We start from the raw sequence: 22,176 nt of genomic DNA, 5'->3' as shown, positions 1-22,176 counted from the left end.
TAGACAACCCATAATTTGCAAAGTGACATAATAAAGTAACAAGAGATGTGGTAGGGCAATACAATAACTTCAAATGAAAGAAAACAGACCAAAAAGATTGGATGTGAAAACCAATTGATAGCAACCAATAGGAACAGGAACTGGACACCAATGTGGCCACCCAGTGCAATGATGTACAGCAGTCTGTACCATCACTAGGGGAAAGGTAGTGCTCTGATCAGTCTGGTGCAGCTGTCAAAGCAATTACAGCAATGCAATTAACAAAATTTATGAGATGAGGCAGTGCCAACAATAAGGTTCATACATAAAGTAATCACATTAACGTACATGCAAAGAATGAAAGTGGAAGGTGGAGCAAAATGTCCCCAACCTCCACATGTGGGACAGTGGCAGACAAAACAGTTGTAAATAAAATAAAACAATTATACATACATTTTATTCAGATGTCAGTTGTTGCTTACCTGTGATTGTTTAAATGCTTTTTTCAACGGTCCTGGCACAAGTTGGTACCTATAAAAGAAAGAAAAAGTGTCATTAATTGATGCAGTCGGTAGGGATGGAAGAGGAAAGCACATCCCACCCCCCTCCCTTGTCATGGGTCGAGTTATGAGGTTTGTCCCTTTCTTCTGAAAGGGGACTTTGAGTTGTAATGTTTATTAGCTTGAGCTTGTAATAGCTGAGCTACATATGCTGTTGGTAAAAAATGTAAAGAGTGATTTTACATTATATGTTGTTTATAAATCGTAATACTTATAATAATGGGCCGTGGCCAATTGAATCCACAAAGAACAAACTGAGTCCAGCGTTATATCTTTTATATCATTTAATATGATATATATGTTTTGCCTACTGTCCCATATCACCACCATGAGCCATGAGTTTTATTAATATTATTATTCTTATACAAGATTTATATCATGGCAACAGCTTCACAAAATTAGGGAAGACAGTACAGTTACAATACAATTTAATACAGGATGGTTCTGAGGACCCTACTCAAGGGAGAGGCAAGTGATACAAAAGGTGCAAATATAGACAAACTACCAATTAGTGTGTGTGGCAGCGCTTACTGACAGCAATTAGGATGAATCAATAAATAAAATTAAAGGTAGTCCATATAGTACATAAAGATAATAAATTATCACAGAAAGGCTCAGCAGTTGAACAAATCCACAGGTACATGGGGGAGGGACAGATCACACATTTCACCAGCAGCTCCTCAGCAGGGAGTGAGATTCCCTCAGAAACAAAGAACAGCACAGGGAGGATGCCAGGTGAGTATGAGCAACAAAAAAAACAGTAGCACTTTATTTTAAATACACTTAAGTGTATCTGAAATAAAGTGCTACTGGTTTTTACTCATAGTCACCTGGCACCCTCCCTGTGCTGTTTTTTGCTTGATACAAAAGGTAGATGGCTTTGTATGCTTTTAATTGTATGTGTTAGATGAGCAGGAGCCAGTGGAGGGATTGTCAGAGAGGGCTGGTGGACACAGAGCAGTTGATTAGATGGATTAGTCTGAAAGCAGCCATCATGATAGACTGAAGCTGGGGTAGCCTGTGTAGAGGTAGGGAAACAAGGAGTGCATTAGAAAATGTATTGTGTCAATTCTTCTGTTCAAGTATTTTATTAAAGAAAATCACAGAGTACAGCAAAAAATAGTCCTGGTTGGAACTATAAAAACACATTTCACGGTACATCTTGGGTGAGGTCAATACAGTCATAACAACAAAACCTTCTAAACATAGACAACGTACATTCTCACGGGCCAGAGTCAAATGAAGTACAGTGATAATAACAGCTGTAAACATCCTATTAGATGACAGAGAATGCATACAAAGGGGAAGGGAGTAGCTCCAATCCAATATCAGTGTAAGCCAAAGGCATATACTTTGCGAGTCAGGAAAAAAAGAGACCATAGGACAAGCCTAGGGAATAGGCCCAGGCCCATCCACAGGAACTCACAAATAAAACACTTTAATCAGGAAAAAAAAAGAAAGGGTCCAGAAAGGAGAAAAAGGATGAGGAAACAAGGATAGAAGGAAAAGAGATGTGAGAAGGAGAAAAGAAAGAAGAACGAGAGAAGAAGTGTCGGCGGGACCGCACGGATCGCCGGAGGATCATTGTATCGGACAAAACTATCTTTCAAATTTTTTTTTACGGTTCAAGCAGAGTAGCATCAAAATTTGGAGGGAGAAAATTCTCCACCCACGGGGTCCAAATTATGCGGTGTTGGGGGATTTGGTCCAAGATCGTGGCTTCAATTTTACTATGGATCATCGCCTGGGTCACTCTATTCTTTACTTCAGCTATATGTAATTTCGGGGTCTTCCAGGCTCTGGCTATTGTCTGCTTAGCAGCTGTGGTTAATTGAAAAAGGAGACGAGTTTGGGCCCTTGTATAATCTTTTTGTACAAAATTTAAGAGAGCCAGGAATGGATCAGGAAGAAGAGTATTATGGAGTAATGTGGAAGCAATTTGGAATATAGTCATCCAGAATTGTTGCACAACAGGGCAGGACCACCAAATGTGGGCATGTGTGCCCCTCTACCCACAGCCTCGGAAACATACAAATGGATAAGATGGCAGAAATTTAGAAATCCTTGTGGGAACAAGGTACCACCGCATGAGAACCTTGTAATTGGCCTCCAGAGCCACTACATTTTGTGTAAAAGATTTTGTGCTGGCCCATATGCTTGACCAGTCGTCTACATCCAGCTTGACCTGTAGATCCTTGGACCACTGTACAGCGTAAAGGGGAAGATCAGCTGGAGGGGAAGTGAGGTGGGTGTAGATATGTGAAATGATAAACAGAAGAAAAAAGAAAGGCGCACCAGCCTAGTGTATTACCGTTTGACAGTTTAATACATAGATAAGATAAAATAAAACTACTCACAAACGAGATAGTAAAAAAGGGCTTGTCAACAACGGTATGATGATGAATACCCCTCGAGCCACAATCTGAGCTCACGACTGCTGAGCTCTGATGAAGAGGCCTCTGTTGCCTTGAAACGAGTCAGCCGGCAGTGACACACCTCTTTTTCCCCCCTATCCGAGATTGTGGTTTGAGGGGTATTCATCATCATACCGTTGTTGACAAGCCCTTTTTTACTATCTCGTTTGTGAGTAGTTTTATTTTATCTTATCTATTTATTAAACTGTCAAACGGTAATACACTAGGCTGGTGCGCCTTTATTTTTTCTTCTGTTTGTTCTCTGCTAGGCTGTTCCCTGTCCCTGAAGGGCAGCAAGGCCTTGTTTACCAGCTTTGACACTGTGGAAATTCCCATGCGGAATATTAACCAACTGTTGGACAATCCACCTGTGCGCAGGAGCTTGTGTGTCTTTTGTGTATATACGTGAAATGATACCTGGGACATGTGGATCCGAGTTACAGATACTTTCATAAAAAGAAAAACTGTCCAAAGAGGAACAGGCACCTATCACTGATTGGACAAAGTGGGCTATTTGGAGGTAATGGAAGTATTCATTAGCGGGTAACATAGCTTGAGTTTGAAGAACTGGAAAAGTTTTAAGAGTAGTATTAGAAACGAGATCGCAGATTCGGTGTAACCCAGCCTGAGACCAAAATCTAAAGGAACTAGGTTTGGTAAAGGCAGGGACTGCTGGGGGCAACCACAATAGATTAGATACTATTAGGGGAGAGAGTTCAATTGCCTCCAGACTGACCCAAATTGGGATTTCAGTGGATGCATGGGCCAGCTGGGCGGCGTGGTAGTAACAAGCAAAATTAGGGAGCCCTAGGCCTAACTAAGTTTGTTGCGAAGGAGAACGGATCTAGGCACCCTGGACTTTATGGGACCCCATATATATTTGACCTGTGTCAATTCTTAAGAAGGGGAACATTTTGAAAATGTTGTGGCCTTAAAAGTGGAAAAATTTAGACAGCAATTGAAATAATGATTGGTAATTAGGGGAAGAAAAGGCCCTCACTAACAGGAATTAAAGATATGTAATGGAAGAGAGAGGTTTGAAGTCTGCTTGATAAAGGCCACAGCCCTAGTACAATATAGAGGTGAAGCTCCCCTTGAAAATTTTACTTTTTGGGCTCAAGGAATGCACAAACATAGACTTAACATAGTATTGATATAAAGTATCGCCTCAGAATAGAGTGCACGGTGTGTCACCCCGCGTCGCCCCACAGAGGGGGGGCATGGTGTGCAGGGAAACGTCCTGCGCTCAGAACCCACCGACATGCTAAATCCATCCTAACCAGTGTGCGTGGCTGGCATCACTGCAGTGAGCGGCAGATAGCCAGACGAAAAATATGTCCATAGATCACAGGTGCAGATGGAGTCACAATTTTTTTTAAAACACCCCCTATGCTAAAGAGGGAAGAAGAACTCCATCTATCCTTCTCGGACACCCAATGGCCATTTGTTGTAATTAGTCAATGCTCCCGCAGTAAATATGGGCCAGCATGTTTACTGTGGGAACCCAACTGTGATTCCTTGTGGCTTCACAGTCAGCTCCCCACTATATATGCACGAGCCATGCTGTGCTATCTGAATTGTCCCCCAGCCTCCTGGGACCTGTGACATGTACCAAGAGGTTATAGGCAGGGAAGGCAGGAGGAACTAGGCAGAACTAGAACAGTCGCCTAGGCAGTTGAATTGGAAGTGGGGAACGGGTACCTGTCAAAACTAGGTATCAGCTCCCTTTGGATGGCATTCTGCTTTAAGTCACACCTAAAAATAAACTAAAAAAATCTGGTGGATTTAGCCCTTGTTTCCCTGCAGCATGCTTTAGCGTGGATAATAAATATTTTTTTCTTAAATGTATTTCCAGAAAGGAAATATGATTAACCTTTGGAAGTACCAAATATGGAAGTAGAGTGGAATTGATAGTCTAGGTATGTGTGGGCTTTCTCTGTGAAATCTATACTTGCCTGGTATTCTTGACTCCCAGAAGAGTGGAAGAAATACAACTTTAATGAAAACAATCATAACTATTCTTTGTAACTTGTAAATGCTATAGAATTAAATACATTTAAAATGTATGTAATGTAATGCACTAAACTGCAATATCTCAATAAACACAGAAGGAGTGTATATGCTTTGTAATCAATATATAGTGATTAGTTGTTTACCCTATATCAGCAAATACAGCATGTATGGTTCAAAAGATAAGTACATTTTAAAGGGTGGTATGTCATTTTGGCCAATAGGAACAAATCTTGACCATTGTGAATGGTATCCTAATGCTTTATAAACTGGCAAGATTTTCAGTTTAATGTGGACCTTTTTAAAGTTGCCAAACTGATCTTACTTACTGCACCAACTCCCGATCATCACAATGAGTTTATCTGCTAGCGAGAAGGCTGCTGTGCTTTCCCTGGTTGGCAAGATTGCCTCTCAGGCTAGTGATCTTGGTGCTGAGGCTTTAACTAGGTAAAGTTATTTTATTATTGGTTATTTTTTATATAGATTATTACAGTGTGCATTTTAAACTGGATAAATAATGTAAACAGCACAGAAATCCTTATGCCCTGTACACACGATCGGTCAATCCGATGAGAACGGTCTGATGGATTTTTCCATCAGTTAACCGATGAAGCTGACTGATGGTCACTCGTGCCTACACACCATCGGTTAAAAAACCGATCGTGTCAGAGCACGGTCACGTAAACCACGTACGACGGCACTATAAAGGGGAAGTTCAAATCCAATGGTGCCACCCTTGGGGCTGCTTTTGCTGATTCCGTATTATCGCGTGTTAGTAAAAGTTTGTTTAGAGCCGATTCGCGCTTTTCTGTCTGTTACAGCGTGATGAATGTGCCATCTCCATAACGAACGCTAGTTTTACCGGAACGAGCGCTCCCGTCCCCTAATTTAGTCTGAGCATGCATGGATTTTTAACCGATGGACATGCCTACAAACGATCGTTTTTTTTAAAACAAGTTTCAAATTTTTTAACTGATGGATAAATAACCGATGGGGCCTACACACGATCGGTTTGGTCCAATGAAAACGGTCCATCAGACCGTTCGTGTGTACGCGGCATTAGGCTAATGTACCAACACTGACAAACAACTACCCTGTAGAATAAGTCAATCCAGTTCTATTATCCATGTGTATGGCCTCTAAAAATCTAAAGCCCTGTAAACACGATCGTTTGTCCGCTGAAAATCGACCGATGGACTGTTTTCAATCGGACCAACCGATCGTGTGTGGGTTTTATTTCCAGCGGTGTAAAAAAATAGAACATGTTTTACATTTTTCCTATGGATAAAAAACCGATAGAAAAATCTGATCGTCTGTATGGAACTCCATCGATCAAAAATCTACGCATGCTCAGAATCAAGTCGACGCATGCTTAGAAGCATTGAACTTCATTTTTTTTGGCTCGTCGTAGTGTTGTACATCACCGCGTTTGGACATGATCAGATTTTTGACTGATGGTGTGTAGGCAAGACTGATGAAAGTCATTGGATTAGATTCCATCAGATTTACGATCGTGTGTACAGGGCTTAAGAGACTATTAGCAGAATTTACAACCTTTTTCAACTCTACAAAACTAAACGTTTTCAGACTGATGTAAGCTTAAATGATAATTGGGAGAAAGATGTAAGCAATTAGTGATTGCTATTACTGATATTTTATGTATCACACATTATATAGCATTTGTTTGCAAATAGATTCCATAAAGCCATAGAACAAGGAGATCAGTTACATTTCTTGAAGGACAGTAAGGTTTGTTTGCTAGACTTACCAACAGAGAAAGAATACAAACTTTGCTTTCCCAGTGTCTATATATACACACAATGGGCCAAATTCTCAAAAAGTCTGCGTAACTTAAATTTCAGCAGTTAAGTTACACTGACTTAAAATTTCTACCTAAGTGCCTGATCGTCAAAGCACTTAGGTAGAAATTACACGCCGTGTAACTTAAGTGCCGCCGTCGTAAGGCGGTCCTCCTCTCCTGGGGGCGTTTAAAATTTAAATGAGGCGCGCTCCCGCGCCGGCCGTACTGCGCATGCGTGTGACGTAATTTTCCCGACGTGCAGCGCGCGAACGTAATTAACGCCGGGCGGCTTTGAGAATTTCGACGGGACACTAAAGTTGCGACGGGTGAAAAAAAAAGACGCGCCGGGAAAACAAATAATTATAAAAAAAAATGTCAGCGTCGCTCAGCATGCATTCCTGAGAGGGAGAACTCCATGCCAATTTTCAAAGAAAAAAACGGCATGGGTTCCCCCCCCAGGAGCATACCAGGCCCTTAGGTCTGGTATGGGTTGTAAGGAGACCCCCCCACGCCGAAAAATTGACGTAGGGGGTCCCCCTACAATCCATACCAGACCCGTATCCAAAGCACGCTACCCGGCCGGTCAGGAATGGGAGTGGGGACGGGCGAGCGTCCCCCCCCTCCTGAGCCGTGCCAGGCCGCATGCCCTCAACATGGGGGGGTTGGGTGCTCTGGGGCAGGGGGGCGCACTGCGGGCCCCCCCACCCCAGAGCACCCTGTCCCCATGTTGATGAGGACAGGACCTCTTCCCGACAACCCTTGCCATTGGTTGTCGGGGTCTGCGGGCGGGGTGCTTATCGGAATCTGGGAGTCCCCTTTAATAAGGGGGTCCCCAGATACCGGCCCCCCACCCTAAGTGAATGGATATGGGGTACATCGTACCCCTATCCATTCACCTGGAGGCAAAAAGTAAAAGTTAGTAAACACACAACACAAGGCTTTTTAAAATAATTTATTATTCTGCTCCGGATGCCCCCCCTGTCTTCGTTATTAGCTCAATTACCAGGGGGGCTTCTTCTTCCACTCTCCGGGGGTCTTCTCCGCTCTCCGGGGGGGGGTTTCTTCTTCCGCTCTCCGGGGGGGGCTTCTCCGGACTCCGGGGGGCTTCTTCCATCTTCTCCCCTCTTCCGCTGTTGACTCGGCGAACCCCGGTTCTTCTGCAGCTCTCCGGTGCCTTCTTCTTCAGCGCTGGCTGCCTGCTATGTTTGTGTGTTAGCTCAATTTCAAACAGGCAGCCGGCGCGGTCTTCTGTGACGTCAGGGTCTTCTCTTCTGTTCTTCTCCCCTCTTCCGATGTTGCCTCGTCGCCTGTTGTCGCTGTAATGATGGAAGCGCGCCTTGCATCACATTTATATAGGCATCACCGTCCCATCATGCTCCGGCAGGTACCCACGTGGTGGGTGCCTACCCACGTGCACCCACCACGTGGGTACCTACCGGAGCATGGGTAGCGTGCTTTGGATACAGGTCTGGTATGGATTGTAGGGGGACCCCCTACGTCAATTTTTCGGCGTGGGGGGGTCTCCTTACAACCCATACCAGACCTAAGGGCCTGGTATGCTCCTGGGGGGGGAACCCATGCCGGTTTTGAATTTAAAAATTGCCGTGGAGTTCTCCCTCAGGAATGCATACCAAATGCCGTCGCTGGAATGGGCCTTTACAAGGTTTGGCTAACTTTCCACATTATAAAACCAGCCCTAGTTTTGCGCCGGCAAATTCGGAACTTAGGCAGAAATCACAGTGCTGAAATGCTTTGAAAATCTGCTTAAGTCCTCATTTGCATACGCAAAGCTGCATTTCAATGAGAAATGCCCCCAGTGGCGGATGCGGTACTGCATCCTAAAATCTGACCGTTTAAGTGTCTTACACATGTCAGATTTTCTGCCTAACTTTGGAAAAAGCCTTTTGAGAATCGTTTCCAAAGTTAGGCACAGGGATACGCAGGCTGAACAGCAGTTAAGTCTGCGTATCTCTTTTGGGAATTTGGCCCAATATATGCATTTTATTTACTGTGCAATGCATCATTTTTCATATACACTGTACTAACTTCTGCCATCATTTTATTTTCTGTTAGGCTTCTCCTTAGCTTCCCCCAAACCAAAACTTATTTTACCCACTTTGACCAGACCCCTGGCTCTGCTGACCTCCAGACACATGGTGGAAAGATTATGAATGCCCTTGCAGGTGCTGCCCATCACCTGGATGACCTTGCTGGCAACCTGTCCACCCTCAGTGACCTGCACGCCTACAACCTAAGAGTGGATCCAGGAAACTTTGCCGTGAGTACCACTGAATGTTATTATACAGTAATAAGATAACTTTATTCACGTGGACAAAACACATTGGGTTTTGGGCCTTAATTTTGATGCCAATATTTAAAGGTCATACTTTAAGTAGTAAATATACTTGGAATGCTATGATAGTTTTTAGGAAAATTGTCATGACATAAATATAGAGGATGTTATTACTGACCTCTCTAAAAATGTTAGCTTTTGGCCTGTCATGATTATTTTCTTAATTACATTTTTTCTTAATCAGTAAGATGTGAAGCCAAAACTCTTGATATGCATATTTATTGTGGGTCGCTAACTTGGAAGGTATTAAAGCCAGAGAGTAAACATAATAGTCAGGTAAGGTACAGTAGTAAGCCCCCTGATTTAGAGCATCTTCCACAAAATACTTTAATGTACTCTTAAAGGTTACAGATCAAACTTATTCTCTCAAAATTAAATTAAGACAGAGAAGTAGAGCTGGTGCGGAAATGGCTGAGGTAGTATCTCAGTCCCAAATTAGTATGCACAACACAGAGAAAAAATATTTTGCCTACAGGACTTTTAAAGTCACACCTCAAACAATATCTATAAAAATCTGAAAAATGTATTGACATACATTTAAAAAAAAAACATTGCACAGTAACTGTATTAATAAGCATGACTAATGTTACATCGAAGTCACATAGAAAGAAATTAGTACATGGGACCTAGAGGCACCATATAGATACCACCATTGATCGTGCCAAGACCAGTCGCACAGTTGCTTCAGATTGATGGTGGTATCTATATGGTATAACACTAGTCATGCTTATTAATACAGTTACTGTGCAATGTTTGTTAAATGTATGTCAATACCTTTTTCATATTTTTATAGACATTGGGGCTGATTTACCAAGCCTTTACTCCATGACTCATGGAGTAAAAGCAGGAGTAGCAGCCGTTTTGCCATTTACTAAAGAAATACGCTGCTAGTGCAGTGTATTTCCCTAGTTACTAATGTGCTCCGTGCGCCCAGGAGAGGGTGCATTGTGCACCAGTACAGACCTGGCGCACGGCACATTAAACTGTAAATTGCGGGGGTTTGGGCGGGAGTTTATTAGGGGGGAGGTGGGGGGATGCAGGGGAAGTGAAGTGACATGTGTTTTGAAGTGTTTGGCGGGCCGAATTGAAAAGGAAAGTGTTTTTTTGAAAACAGATCCCCGTACGCTTGCACAGTGCGCCTGAACCTCGGGAGGTTCATTTGCATACTGGGCATGCGCAGAGAGAAAAGTCAGGGATTCCCGTGCGCCTTGTCAGTACGCCGTGAAAATCTTGGTAAATACCAAGCGGCGTACCCGTGAATGCGCTGCGTGACGCGGCGCACGGGAATCTCCGAGCTGTTTTCAGCCCTGAAGGGGAACTCCGCGCCAAATTTCAAACTTGAAATCGGCGCGGGTCCCCCTCCAGGGCTACATTAGGCTCTTAGGCTTGGTCCGGAACGTGAGGGGTTAAACCCGCGCCGATTCGGCGCGGGGGTCCCCCCCAGATCCAAACCAAGCCCTCATCCCAAGCATGCAGTCTGGCCCGGACAGGAATGGGGGCGGGGACGAGCGAGCGCCCCCCCCCCTCCTGAGCCGTACCAGACCGCATGCCCTCAACATGGGGGAGTGTGTGCTGTGGGGGAGGGGGGCACTGCCCCCCCCACCCCACAGCACTCTTGCCCCCATGTCGATAGGGACAAGAGCCTCTTCCCGACAACCCTTGCCATTGGTTGTCGGGGTATGCGGGCGGGGCTAATCGGAATCTGCGAGCTCCCTTTAATAAGGGGGCCCCCAGATGCCGGCCCCCCACCCTATGTGAATGAGTATGGGGTACATCGTACCTCTACCCATTCACATGGGGGAAAGTGTAAAGTAAAATAAAACACCACACAATAAAATATTTTATTAATCTGCTCCGGAGCCCCCCCTTTCTTCTTTAGCTCTCTTAGAAGGGGGGGTTTCTTCTCTCCCGATCTTCTGCCGGGACCCTGGGCTTCGGTGATTTCTGCCGGGGGAGGGCGCCATCCCTCGGTCCTCTCCGGAGCCTTCCGCCGGATGCCCCCACCCCATTTAAGCTCTTTTTCATTAGGGAGGGGCATCCGGACTTCGGGGTCTTCTGCCGGGGGATGGCGCCTATCCCCCGGTCTTTCCGGTGCCTTCCGCCAGGGTTCCGGTCTTCCTGGTCTTCTGCCGGGGGTGCGCCAACTCCCCGGTCTTTTCTCTGCTCCCTCTTCTGCCTGGCTCCCCCGCGGAGCCAGGGCTTTCTTCCGTCTTCTTTCTTCTCTCTTCCTTCTTCTGCCTGTCTCCTCCGGGAGCACAGGGCTTGTCTGCGCTGTCCTCTCCCTTCTCTTCCATTGGATGTTGACACGACGAGGTTCCGCGCTGACATGCCGTGTCAGCGGCGGGCATGGACTTATATAGGGTAATGCCACCATGTGACCTCAACCCATGTGACATCACATTCCCTGGGCATGATGGGAATGTGATGTCACATGGGTTGAGGTCACATGGTGGCATTGCCCTATATAAGTCCATGCCCACTGCTCAGACGGCATTCCAGCGCCGGACCTCGTCGTGTCAACATCGAATGGAAGAGAAGGGAGAAGACAGCGGAGACAAGCCCTGTGCTCCGCGGAGGAGACAGGCAGAAGCGGAAGGCATCGCAGAAGCCCGGAGAGTGGCGCCCTCCGGCGGAAGACACCGTACAAGCCCGGGACCCTCCCCCAAAGGCAGGAGCCTCCCTGGTGAAGGGGGTCCCGGTGAATTACGTCGCTGAAGACGGGGGTGGGGTGCCAGTGCACCCCCCCCGCAGAAACCGTCGTGGAAGCCCGGGACCCTCCCCCAAAGGCAGGAGCCTCCCTGGTGAAGGGGGTCCCGGTGAATTACGTCGCTGAAGACGGGGGTGGGGTGCCAGTGCACCCCCCCCCGCAGAAACCGTCGTGGAAGCCCGGGACCCTCCCCCAAAGGCAGGAGCCTCCCTGGTGAAGGGGGTCCCGGTGAATTACGTCACTGAAGACGGGGGTGGGGTGCCAGTGCACCCCCCCCGCAGAAACCGTCGTGGAAGCCCGGGACCCTCCCCCAAAGGCAGGAGCCTCCCTGGTGAAGGGGGTCCCGGTGAATTACGTCGCTGAAGACGGGGGTGGGGTGCCAGTGCACCCCCCCCGCAGAAACCGTCATGGAAGCCCGGGACCCTCCCCCAAAGGCAGGAGCCTCCCTGGTGAAGGGGGTCCCGGTGAATTACGTCGCTGAAGACGGGGGTGGGGTGCCAGTGCACCCCCCCCGCAGAAACCGTCGTGGAAGCCCGGGACCCTCCCCCAAAGGCAGGAGCCTCCCTGGTGAAGGGGGTCCCGGTGAATTACGTCGCTGAAGACGGGGGTGGGGTGCCAGTGCACCCCCCCCGCAGAAACCGTCGTGGAAGCCCGGGACCCTCCCCCAAAGGCAGGAGCCTCCCTGGTGAAGGGGGGTCCCGGTGAATTACGTCGCTGAAGACGGGGGAGGGGTGCCAGTGCACCCCCCCCCGCAGAAACCGTCGTAGTAGCCCGGGACCCTCCCCCAAAGGCAGGAGCCTCACTGGTGAAGGGGGTTCCGGCAGAAGATGGCGAAGCCCGGGGCCTAATGGGGTGGTGGTGGGGGGCCCCGGCAGAAGACCCCCGGCTGACTAATAAATTAATTTATTCATGTGTGGTGTATTATTTTTTTCCATTTTTTCCCCCAGGTGAATGGGTAGGGGTACAATGTACCCCCATACTCATTCACATAGGGTGGGGGGCCGGAATCTGGGGACCCCTTTATTAAAGGGTCTCTCAGATTCTGATAAGCCCTCCGCCCGCATACCCCGACAACCAACGGCTAGGGTTGTCGGGAAGAGGCTCTTGTCCCTATCGACATGGGGACAAGAGTGCTTTGGGGTGGGGGGGCAGTGCCCCCCTCCCCCACAGCACACACTCCCCCATGTTGAGGGCATGTGGTCTGGTATGGCTCAGGAGGGAGGGGGGCGCTCGCTCGTCCCCACCCCCATTCCTGTCTGACCAGACTGCGTGCCTGGGATAATGGCTTGGTTTGGATCTTGGGGGGGACCCCACGCTATTTTTTTTTGCGCGGGTTTAACCCCTTATGTTCCAGACCAAGCCTAAGAGCCTGGTATGCACCTGGAGGGAACCCACCTTATTTTTTTGGGGGGGGTCTGGAGTTCCCCTTCATGAACAGCGATCTGTCATTTACACATGTCAGTCCCACCCCCCCCCCCCTACAGTTAGAACACACCCAGGGAACATATTTAACCCCTCCCTCGCACCTAGTGTTAACCCCTTCCCTGCCAGTGGCATTTTTAGAGTAAGCAATGCATTTTTTACAGCACTGATCGCTAGAAAAATGCCAATGGTTCCAAAAAAGTGTTCGATGTGTCCGCCATAATGTCGCAGTACCGATAAAAATCGCTGATCGCCCCAATAACTAGTTAAAACAAAAAAAATATATATTTTGTAGACGCTATAACTTTTGCAAAAACCAAACACTAAACGCTATTTGCGATTTTTTGGAACCAAAAAGATGTAGAATACGTATCGGCCTAAACTGAGGTTTTTTTTAGTTTTTACAATATATATTTTTGGGGATATTTATTATAGCAAAAAGTAAAAATAATTTTTACATATGTGGGCGGGACTTACGCAAGTCCCGCCCACATATATAAACATCGTTCAAACCACACATATGAGGTATTGACGCGTGCGTTAGAGCGAGAGCAATACTTTTACCACTAGACCTTCTTTGTAACTATAAACTGGTAACCTGGAAAAAAAAGAAAAAGGTCGCCTATGGGGATATTCACGGAATTCATTTTGGCCCCATTGCAGGAGTGTTTCCAATAGTAAAGCGTGACATGTAAGGTATCTATTTACTCAGTGTAACATCATCTTTCACATTATCCCCAAAAATTGGGCTCACTTTTGTGTTTTGTTAATTTTTAACCACTTGAGCCCGGACCATATTTCTGGTCAATGACCGGGCAAGTTTTTGTGATTCGGCACGGCGTCGCTTTAACTGACAATTGCGCAGTCGTGCGACGTGGCTCCCAAACAAAATTGGCAACCTTTTTTTTCCCACAAATAGATTATTAAATGTGCGTGTTTACTTCTGTCTTTAACACCTCCCCTTCAGGCTGGAAAGCATCAGATCAGGGGAAACAAAAAAAAAAAAGCTCTCATTCCATTGCAGCTTGGTTCCTACATGTGTGATGAACTGAGCATGCTCAAACACTTAGAAAAAAAATATCCTTTCTTTTTAAAAGGTGAAAAACACTCATTGGATGCTCATAGAGCGTGGTTTGGGTTAATTGCAGGTGTGCCCAATTACAAGCTCACCCAAACTAGAGACTGCAATTTGGTCATGTGATTTCAATTGCTTCATTACTAGCACTGTTATAAAAAGCTTGGATCGATCAGTCCTCAGCTGCCCTCAGAAGGGGCAGGCTGGCAGAAATGCTGTTGCTAAACACAAATGTGGTTTGTTGCTTTTTGCCAATGGTTTTGGTTTATTTTTAAATGATGTTCACTTTGATGTATTTGTCTATGTGGCCTTATTTTATGAAAAATGTGTAAAGCTATGGTTGTTTAGAATTTTGAAATGTATTTTTGTTTGTTTGTCTTTTTTGCTTTCCTTGTTTTGTTGACCAATAAAAATTACTTTAAAATTGTTAAGTTTGTCTTTTGTTACTTTTTCATGCTACATATGTTGACAGCTGCAGCTGAACTAGGTTAGGGCCTAACAAATTATGTGTGATTTTTGTCTAAGCTTCTTTCCTGGTGTGTAATCCTGAAATGTTTGCCATGTTTATTCTCCCTGACTTTAAAGACAAAAACTGGTAAGTATTTTATTTTTCTGCAGTGGTCCTCAGCCCTCAAGTACCCCCGACAGGACATGTTTTGTGGATTTCTCTTATCAAGAATTGCTGTCCAGACTGTATTTTAAAGCACATGTGCAAGATGAAGGAAAACCTGCAAACATGGCCTGTGGGGGGGGTTTGCTATTGGTGGACAGGCTTGACGTGCTGATTTACAGCACTGTGCTTAAATCTAGCGCAAGGCAATCCTATTCAAATTGTGGGTGTTTGAGGGAAGCCAAGTGAGTGTTAGAACCCCTGCTTTGTGTTTTTTATTTTTGTGTTGAGCTTTGTGTCCCTTTTCTTAAAATTGGCTTCACTTCCTGTCACACAGCTGAACAGGAAGTGAGGTTAAAACCCTACCAGTGTCATTTCTTGGGGACACAGGTCAATCTAACTAGTGTCCCCATTAAGCAAATTGCACTCCAGCACTGCTGTGTACACCCCAAATCATGGGTCTTCAAACTACGGCCCTCCAGTTGTTCAGGAACTACAATTCCCATCATGCCTAGTCATGTCTGTGAATGTCAGTGCATTACAAGGCCTCATGGGATGTGTAGTTCTACAACAGCTGGAGGGCCGTAGTTTGAGGATCCCTGCCCCAAATGATTATTTAGTTTGGGGTTTAGTAAAGGCAAAGCCACTCTGCAGTACAAGCATAGTTGCTGAAAATCAGAGAGGAAGCACTGATGGTTTTAACATCCAATCCTGTAGAAGCAAAGTTGTTTTGTTTTCTTTCTTCCTTGCTTTGCACTTGTAGTGCAAAGTGGATTTGCCTTTAGTAAATGGACCCCAAAGTCCACGATCCCTAATAATTTGGGGTGTACACAGCAAAATGCTAGAGTGCAATTTACATAATGGGAAACTATTTAGATTGATCTGTGTCCCCAAGAAAAGATATTAGTAAGGTTTTACCCTCACTTCCTGTTTGGCTATGTGACAGGAAGTGAATGAATTAGAAAAGGTGAAGACACCTCACAAATGTTGTCACTATCAGGGGTGCAGACATCCCCATAAAAATGAGCAGATAATACTTATTTGCAAATTAATAATTTTTTAGTTAACATTGGGTGGGGTGCTCTAACACACACATTCCTACATATTAGCAACGCTCTATCCTGGCCTATTGGCATGGTTATATTTTCTTAGGGCTCTCAATAAAACTCTATGAAATTTGTGCTTAAACTAGAACCAGGGGCGGACTGACAACTCATGGGGCCCCTGGGCAATAGAAGATTATGGGGCCCCTCTGGCTTACAGATGACCACCACACCAGGAGGTAGTGCAGAGGCGGGCAGCTAAAATCTTGGGATATTCACATTAAAAGCATGTCATTTTCGGACATATCGGGGACAGATCTAAAAAAAACACAGATTTTTACATACTGTCCCTGGTTTTACTGAGCCTGGCAACCCGGATGGGGCCCCCTAGTGGCATGGGGCCCTCGGGCAGTGCCCGAGTGACTCAATGGTCAGTCCGCCCCTGACAAGAACTATAATCAACAAGTTTTATTTTCTTTAATTTTGGATAGAGTGAGGGAGGGTTATAGGCCCTGTCAGTTTATTTTGTATTATCTGTGTCCAATTGGGGAGATTTGCCTTCACTTCCTGCCCCATAGCCAAACAGGAAGTGAGAGAAAAACTATGCAAATTAACCACTTCCCGCCCAGCCTATGGCCGATTTACGTCCGGGAAGTGGTTACACAATCCTGACAGGACGTCCTGCAGGATTTCATGCCGCACGCGCCTGTGGGGGCACGCAGCGCGGCGATCGGTGATGCGGGGTGTCAGTCTAACACCCTGCATCTCCGATCTCGGTAAAGAGTCTCTCACGGAGACGGAGACTCTTTACCACGTGATCAGCCGTGTCCAATCACGGCTGATCACGATGTAAACAGGAAGAGCCATCGATGGCTCTTCCTCACTCGCGTCTGACAGACACGAGTATAGGAGAGCCGATCGGCGCCTCTCCTGACAGGGGGCGTTCGCGCTGATTGTTTATCAGCGCAGCCCCCCCTCGGATCACCACACTGGACCACCAGGGTGTGCAAAAACAAAAAAAATATAGAACAAAAAAACAAAAAGCATTAAAAAATAAGAAAAAAGATGCCAATCAGTGCCCACAAATGGGCACTGACTGGGAAAATCAGTGCCACCCCACAGTGTCCATCAGTGCCACCCCACAGTGCCCATCCATGCACAGTGCCCACCTATCAGTGCCCACCTGTGCCACCCATAAGTATCCATCAGTGCCACCCATAAGTGCCGCCCATCTGTGCCGCCCATGAGTGCCCATCAGTGCCGCCTATGAGTGCCCATCAGTGCCGCCTATGAGTGCCCATCAGTGCCGCATAGCAGCGCCGCCAATCAATGCCACCTCATCTGTGCCCGTCAGTACTACCTCATCGATGTCCATCAGTGCCATCTCATCGGTGCCCATCAGTGCCGCCATATCAGTGCCCGTAATTGAAAGAGAAAAACTTATTTACAAAAAAATTAACCTTAAAAAATAAAAACGTTTTTTTGTTTCAAAATTTGCAGTCTTTTTTAGTTGTTGCGCACAAACAAAAAACCCAGAGGTGATCAAATAACAACAAAAGAAAGCTCTATTTGTGGGGAAAAAAGGACGCCAATTTTGTTTGGGTACAGTGTTGTATGACCGCGCAATTGCCATTCAAAGTGCGACAGTGTTGAAAGCTGAAAATTGGCTTGGGCGGGAAGGTGCGTAAGTGCCTGGTATGGAAGTGGTTAAGGGAATCCAGTGCCCCCCCAGAACTAGTGTGTGGGTCCCCTGAAAATTACTGGGCGGGGTTATACAAAAACAGGGTGTGACCTTGACAGGAAGGGGTGGGTGATTTTTCTATTAGGAGGTGCAGATATGTAGTCAGGCCTAGGGCAGAACCAAACCTAAATATACTACTGCATATTAGGGCTTATTTAGACCGGATCCAATTTACAGCATGTTTTTATATTGTGGGAGGAAACCCACGCAGGCACAGGGAGAACATGCAAACTCCATGCAGATGCTGTCACGGGCGGGATTCGAACCAACGACTCTTTTGCTGCTAGGTCAAAGTGCTATACACTACACCACTGTGGTGAACGAACATGATTGCAGCTGAAAGCATGAGATCTTTTATTTATTTTTTCAATACCATGCTTTCCAGCCTTATTGACCCCGCCTCTCTCCATAAAGAGGACCTGTCACACACTAGTCCTATTACAAGGGATGTTTACATTCCTTGTAATAGGAAGAAAACTGATCATTTTTTTTTATTTTTTTATTTCAGTGTAAAAAATTATAAAACTAAATAAAAATAAATAAGAAAACCCATTAAAATTTTTTTAAAGCGCCCCGTCCCGACGAGCTCGCGCACAGAAGCAAACGCATACGCGAGTAGCGCCCGCATATGAAAACGGTATTCAAACCACACAAGTGAGGTATCGCCGCGATCGTTAGAGTGAGAGCAATAATTCTAGCCCTAGACCTACTCTGCAACTCAAAAAATGCAACCTGTAGAATTTTTTTAACGTCGCCTATCGAGATTTTTAAAGGGTAAAAGTTTGACGCCATGCCACGAGCGGGCGCAATTTTTAAGCGTGACATGTTGGGTATCATTTTACTCGGCGTAACATTATCTTTCACAATATATAAAAAAATTGGGCAAAATGTATTGTTGTCTTATTTTTTAATTCAAAAAAGTGATTTTTATCCAAAAAAAAGTGCGCTTGTAAGACCGCTGCGCAAATACGGTGTGACAAAAAGTATTGCAATGACTGCCATTTTATTCCCTAGGATGTCTGCTAAAAAAAAATATATAATGTTTGGGGGTTCTGATTAATTTTCTAGCAAAAAAATTTAGATTTTCACATGAAGGAGAGAAGTGCCAGAATTAACCCGGTGGGCAAGTGGTTAAAGTACTCATGGCTATAAAGAATAGAGTCATTGCTCATTAAAAAAAAAAAAAAAAAAAAAAAAAAAGGGGGTCCCTCCAAATTAAATTACCAGGCCCTTCAGGTCTGGAATGGATATTAAGGGGAACCCCGCCGTAAAAAAAACCCCAAAAAATGGCGTGGGGTCCCCCCAAATATCCATACCAGACCCTTCAGGTCTGGTGTGGATTTTAAGGGGAACTCCACCCCAAATGGAAAAAAAAATGGCGTGGAGTCCCCCTAAAAATCCACACCAGACCCTTATCCGAGCACGTTGACCTGGCCGGCCGCAGAAAAGAGGGGGGGACAGAGTGCGGCCCCCCCCCTCTCCTGAACCGCACCAGGCCACATGCCCTCAACATGGGGAGGATGTCCCCATGTTGATGGGGACAAGGGTCTCATCCCCACAACCCTTGCCCGGTGGTTGTGGGGGTATGCGGGCGGGAGGCTTATCAGAATCTGGAAGACCCCTTTAACAAAGGGGACCCCCAGATCCTGGCCCCCCCCCTATGTGAAATGGTAATGGGGTACATTGTACCTCTACCATTTCACCCCAAAAAAAATGTCAAAGTGATAAAAATGACAGTAGCCGGTTTTTGACAAATCTTTTAATAAAATCTTCTTTTCTTCTTTCCTTCGGGTTTCTTCCGCTGCTTCTATCTTCTCGTCCACATCTTGCCCGACGTCTTCTTCTATCTTCTCCGTCCGTCCTTCAGCCTTCTGGTCCCGCATCTTGTGTCTTCTCCGGTCTTCTTCTCGGTCCGCCAGCCTTCTCGTCCCCGGACTCAGCGTTTGAATTTGAATTGGGCCGTCGTGTTCCCGCTCCTGGGACCCGCCCCCCTCTGACGCCACAAGTAAACTCCTTAGAAGGTCATGTGCGTCAGAGGGGGGCGGGGTCACATGAGTGTGACACGGCGGGAACTTCTTCTCCGGGCGGCGCGATTGAAATTGAATTCCCCCGCTGTGTGACGCTCTGTGACCCCGCCCCCCTCTGACGCACATGACCTTCTAAGGAGTTTACTTGTGGCGTCAGAGGGGGGTGGGTCCCAGGAGCGGGAACACGACGGCCCAATTCAAATTCAAACGCTGAGTCCGGGGACGAGAAGGCTGGCGGACCGAGAAGAAGACCGGAGAAGACACAAGATGCGAGGAGGCTGGCGGAAGGACGGAGAAGAAGACAGGACAAGACAACGGGCAAGATGCGTGACCAGAAGGCTGAAGGACGGACGGAGAAGATAGAAGAAGACGTCGGGCAAGATGTGGACGAGAAGATAGAAGCAGCGGAAGAAACCCGAAGGAAAGAAGAAAAGAAGATTTTATTAAAAGATTTGTCAAAAACCGGCTACTGTCATTTTTAACACTTTGACATTTTTTTTGGGGTGAAATGGTAGAGGTACAATGTACCCCATTACCATTTCACATAGGGGGGGGGCCAGGATCTGGGGGTCCCCTTTGTTAAAGGGGTCTTCCAGATTCTGATAAGCCTCCCGCCCGCATACCCCCACAACCACCGGGCAAGGGTTGTGGGGATGAGACCCTTGTCCCCATCAACATGGGGACATCCTCCCCATGTTGAGGGCATGTGGCCTGGTGCGGTTCAGGAGAGGGGGGGGGGCCGCACTCTGTCCCCCCCTCTTTTCTGCGGCCGGCCAGGTCAACGTGCTCGGATAAGGGTCTGGTGTGGATTTTTAGGGGGACTCCACGCCATTTTTTTTTTCAATTTGGGGTGGAGTTCCCCTTAAAATCCACACCAGACCTGAAGGGTCTGGAATGGATATTTGCCGGGAACCGCACGTCTTTTTTTTTTTTGGTTTTTACGGCGGGGTTCCCCTTAATATCCATTCCAGACCTGAAGGGCCTGGTAATTTAATTTGGGGGAACCCCTACACATTTTCTTGTTTGTTTTATGAATGAATCCCTTTAGAATTGTCAGAGCCGACAATTCATTATAGCCGCGAGTGAATTTTTAAATGACTTTTTTCCTTCTGAATGTCACTTTGTGCAGGGGGAGTTCTAAGTGCGGGAAAAATGCGCTATTTCACATGCTGACATTACACCCCCCCTAGGTACGAAATTTAAAGGAATATTTCACTTTTATTGTTTCACTTTAAGAATTATTAATTTCACTGCTCCCGAAAAAACGGCCGTTTTAAAAAATAAAAAAAGCATTGATACATGTTCCCTGGGGCAGGACTGAGGTCCCCAAACACTTTTTAGGACAAAACTTGCAGATTAGCCTTTAAAATGAACACTTTTGATTTCTCCCATAGACTTCTATAGGGAGTTCAGCGCGGCTTTTCATATTAGTTTCAATGCGCCGGCTGCTGCGCTGGTTCATGCGCCCAATTAAGCCTCCACCCGGAGTACTAATTAATGCATGAACCAGCGCAGCGCACATAGCTTAGTAAATCAGGCCCATTGTTTGAGGTGTGACTCTTTAAAAGTCCATTGGGCAAAATATTGTATTTCTGTGTTGTGCATACACTAAATTAAAAACGAATATCCAGTTTGTACATTCCCCTCTTTTCTGGAAATTTACAATAGACCCAATATTACAATAGACCTAACACGGGCCAGAATCTCATCAGGAAAAAAAGATTTTTTTTCCTGACGAGATTCTTGGCAAGAAACTCTTGCCGCCCAAGGGTACAGACACTCCATTCAAAAGAACCGCCGTTCTTTTGAATGGCAAGAACGCAGTGAGGTCATCGCGTACGACGAGCATGCGCTCGCCACATTCGATGCCGTCGCCGCCATCTTGCTGCACCCTACACTGCCCTTAGAAGCTACAGTGCATGCGTCAAAGTCATTTCGAGCATGCGCGGGTCTCCACGGCGACAGATAAGTATACAGATCTGCTCGGGTTTCTCGGCAGGAAAACACTCTTGAGAATCATGACAAGGAAAATAGAGAGCAGGTTCTCTATTTTTCTCGTCGAGATTCTGGGCAGTTTTTTTGACGAGAAACCTGAAAGCCTCATACAAACGCGCGGTTTACTCGGCAAGAAAGCTCTGCCAGCAGTTTTCTTGCTAATTTTTGGCAAGAAAACCATGCGTGTGTACAAAGAAAGATAAAGCCTAAGGCCCCATACACACAAGAGAATTTATCCGCGGATACGGTCCAGCGGACCGTTTCCACGGATAAATCCTCTCAAAGATTTCCGCAGATTTCGATGCGATGGAGTGTACACACCATCGCATTGAAATCCGCGCTGAAATCCTCTGCCGATGACGTGTCGCGCCGTCGCCGCTATTATGACGCGGCGACGGGCGCGACGCTATCATATAAGGAATTCCACGCATGCGTCAAA

General features: G+C 46.3%; 2 protein-coding genes across 6 annotated transcripts in view; one reads left to right on the top strand and one right to left on the bottom strand.

The window, feature by feature from the left end:
• Positions 1–22,176, bottom strand: part of RALYL (RALY RNA binding protein like) — a 1,196,807-nt gene that overhangs the window by 729,402 nt on the left and 445,229 nt on the right. For all 4 annotated transcript variants that reach the window (XM_040354532.1, XM_040354535.1, XM_040354531.1 and 1 more), the window contains one exon: positions 462–510. The gene's annotated coding sequence lies outside the window, so the exon portion shown is untranslated. The remainder of the gene's footprint in view (positions 1–461; positions 511–22,176) is intronic.
• The window catches only part of LOC120941235 (hemoglobin subunit alpha-3-like), a 59,915-nt gene that overhangs the window by 36,616 nt on the left and 1,123 nt on the right, over positions 1–22,176 (top strand). The window contains exons 1-2 of one of the 2 annotated variants that reach the window (XM_040354544.1): positions 5,249–5,410; positions 8,838–9,042. In XM_040354544.1, coding sequence (XP_040210478.1) covers positions 5,316–5,410; positions 8,838–9,042 — 300 coding nt within the window. In that variant the 5' untranslated portion in view covers positions 5,249–5,315. Of the gene's footprint in view, positions 1–5,248; positions 5,411–8,837; positions 9,043–22,176 lie in introns of those variants that run through there. The other variant, XM_040354543.1, reaches the window with a different exon arrangement.

The sequence above is a fragment of the Rana temporaria genome, chromosome 5, assembly GCF_905171775.1.
Source record: "Rana temporaria chromosome 5, aRanTem1.1, whole genome shotgun sequence".
Classification (NCBI taxonomy): Eukaryota; Metazoa; Chordata; class Amphibia; order Anura; family Ranidae; genus Rana; species Rana temporaria.
Note: the sequence above shows the minus strand (reverse complement) of the source record. Positions and strands in the feature narration are given on the sequence as shown.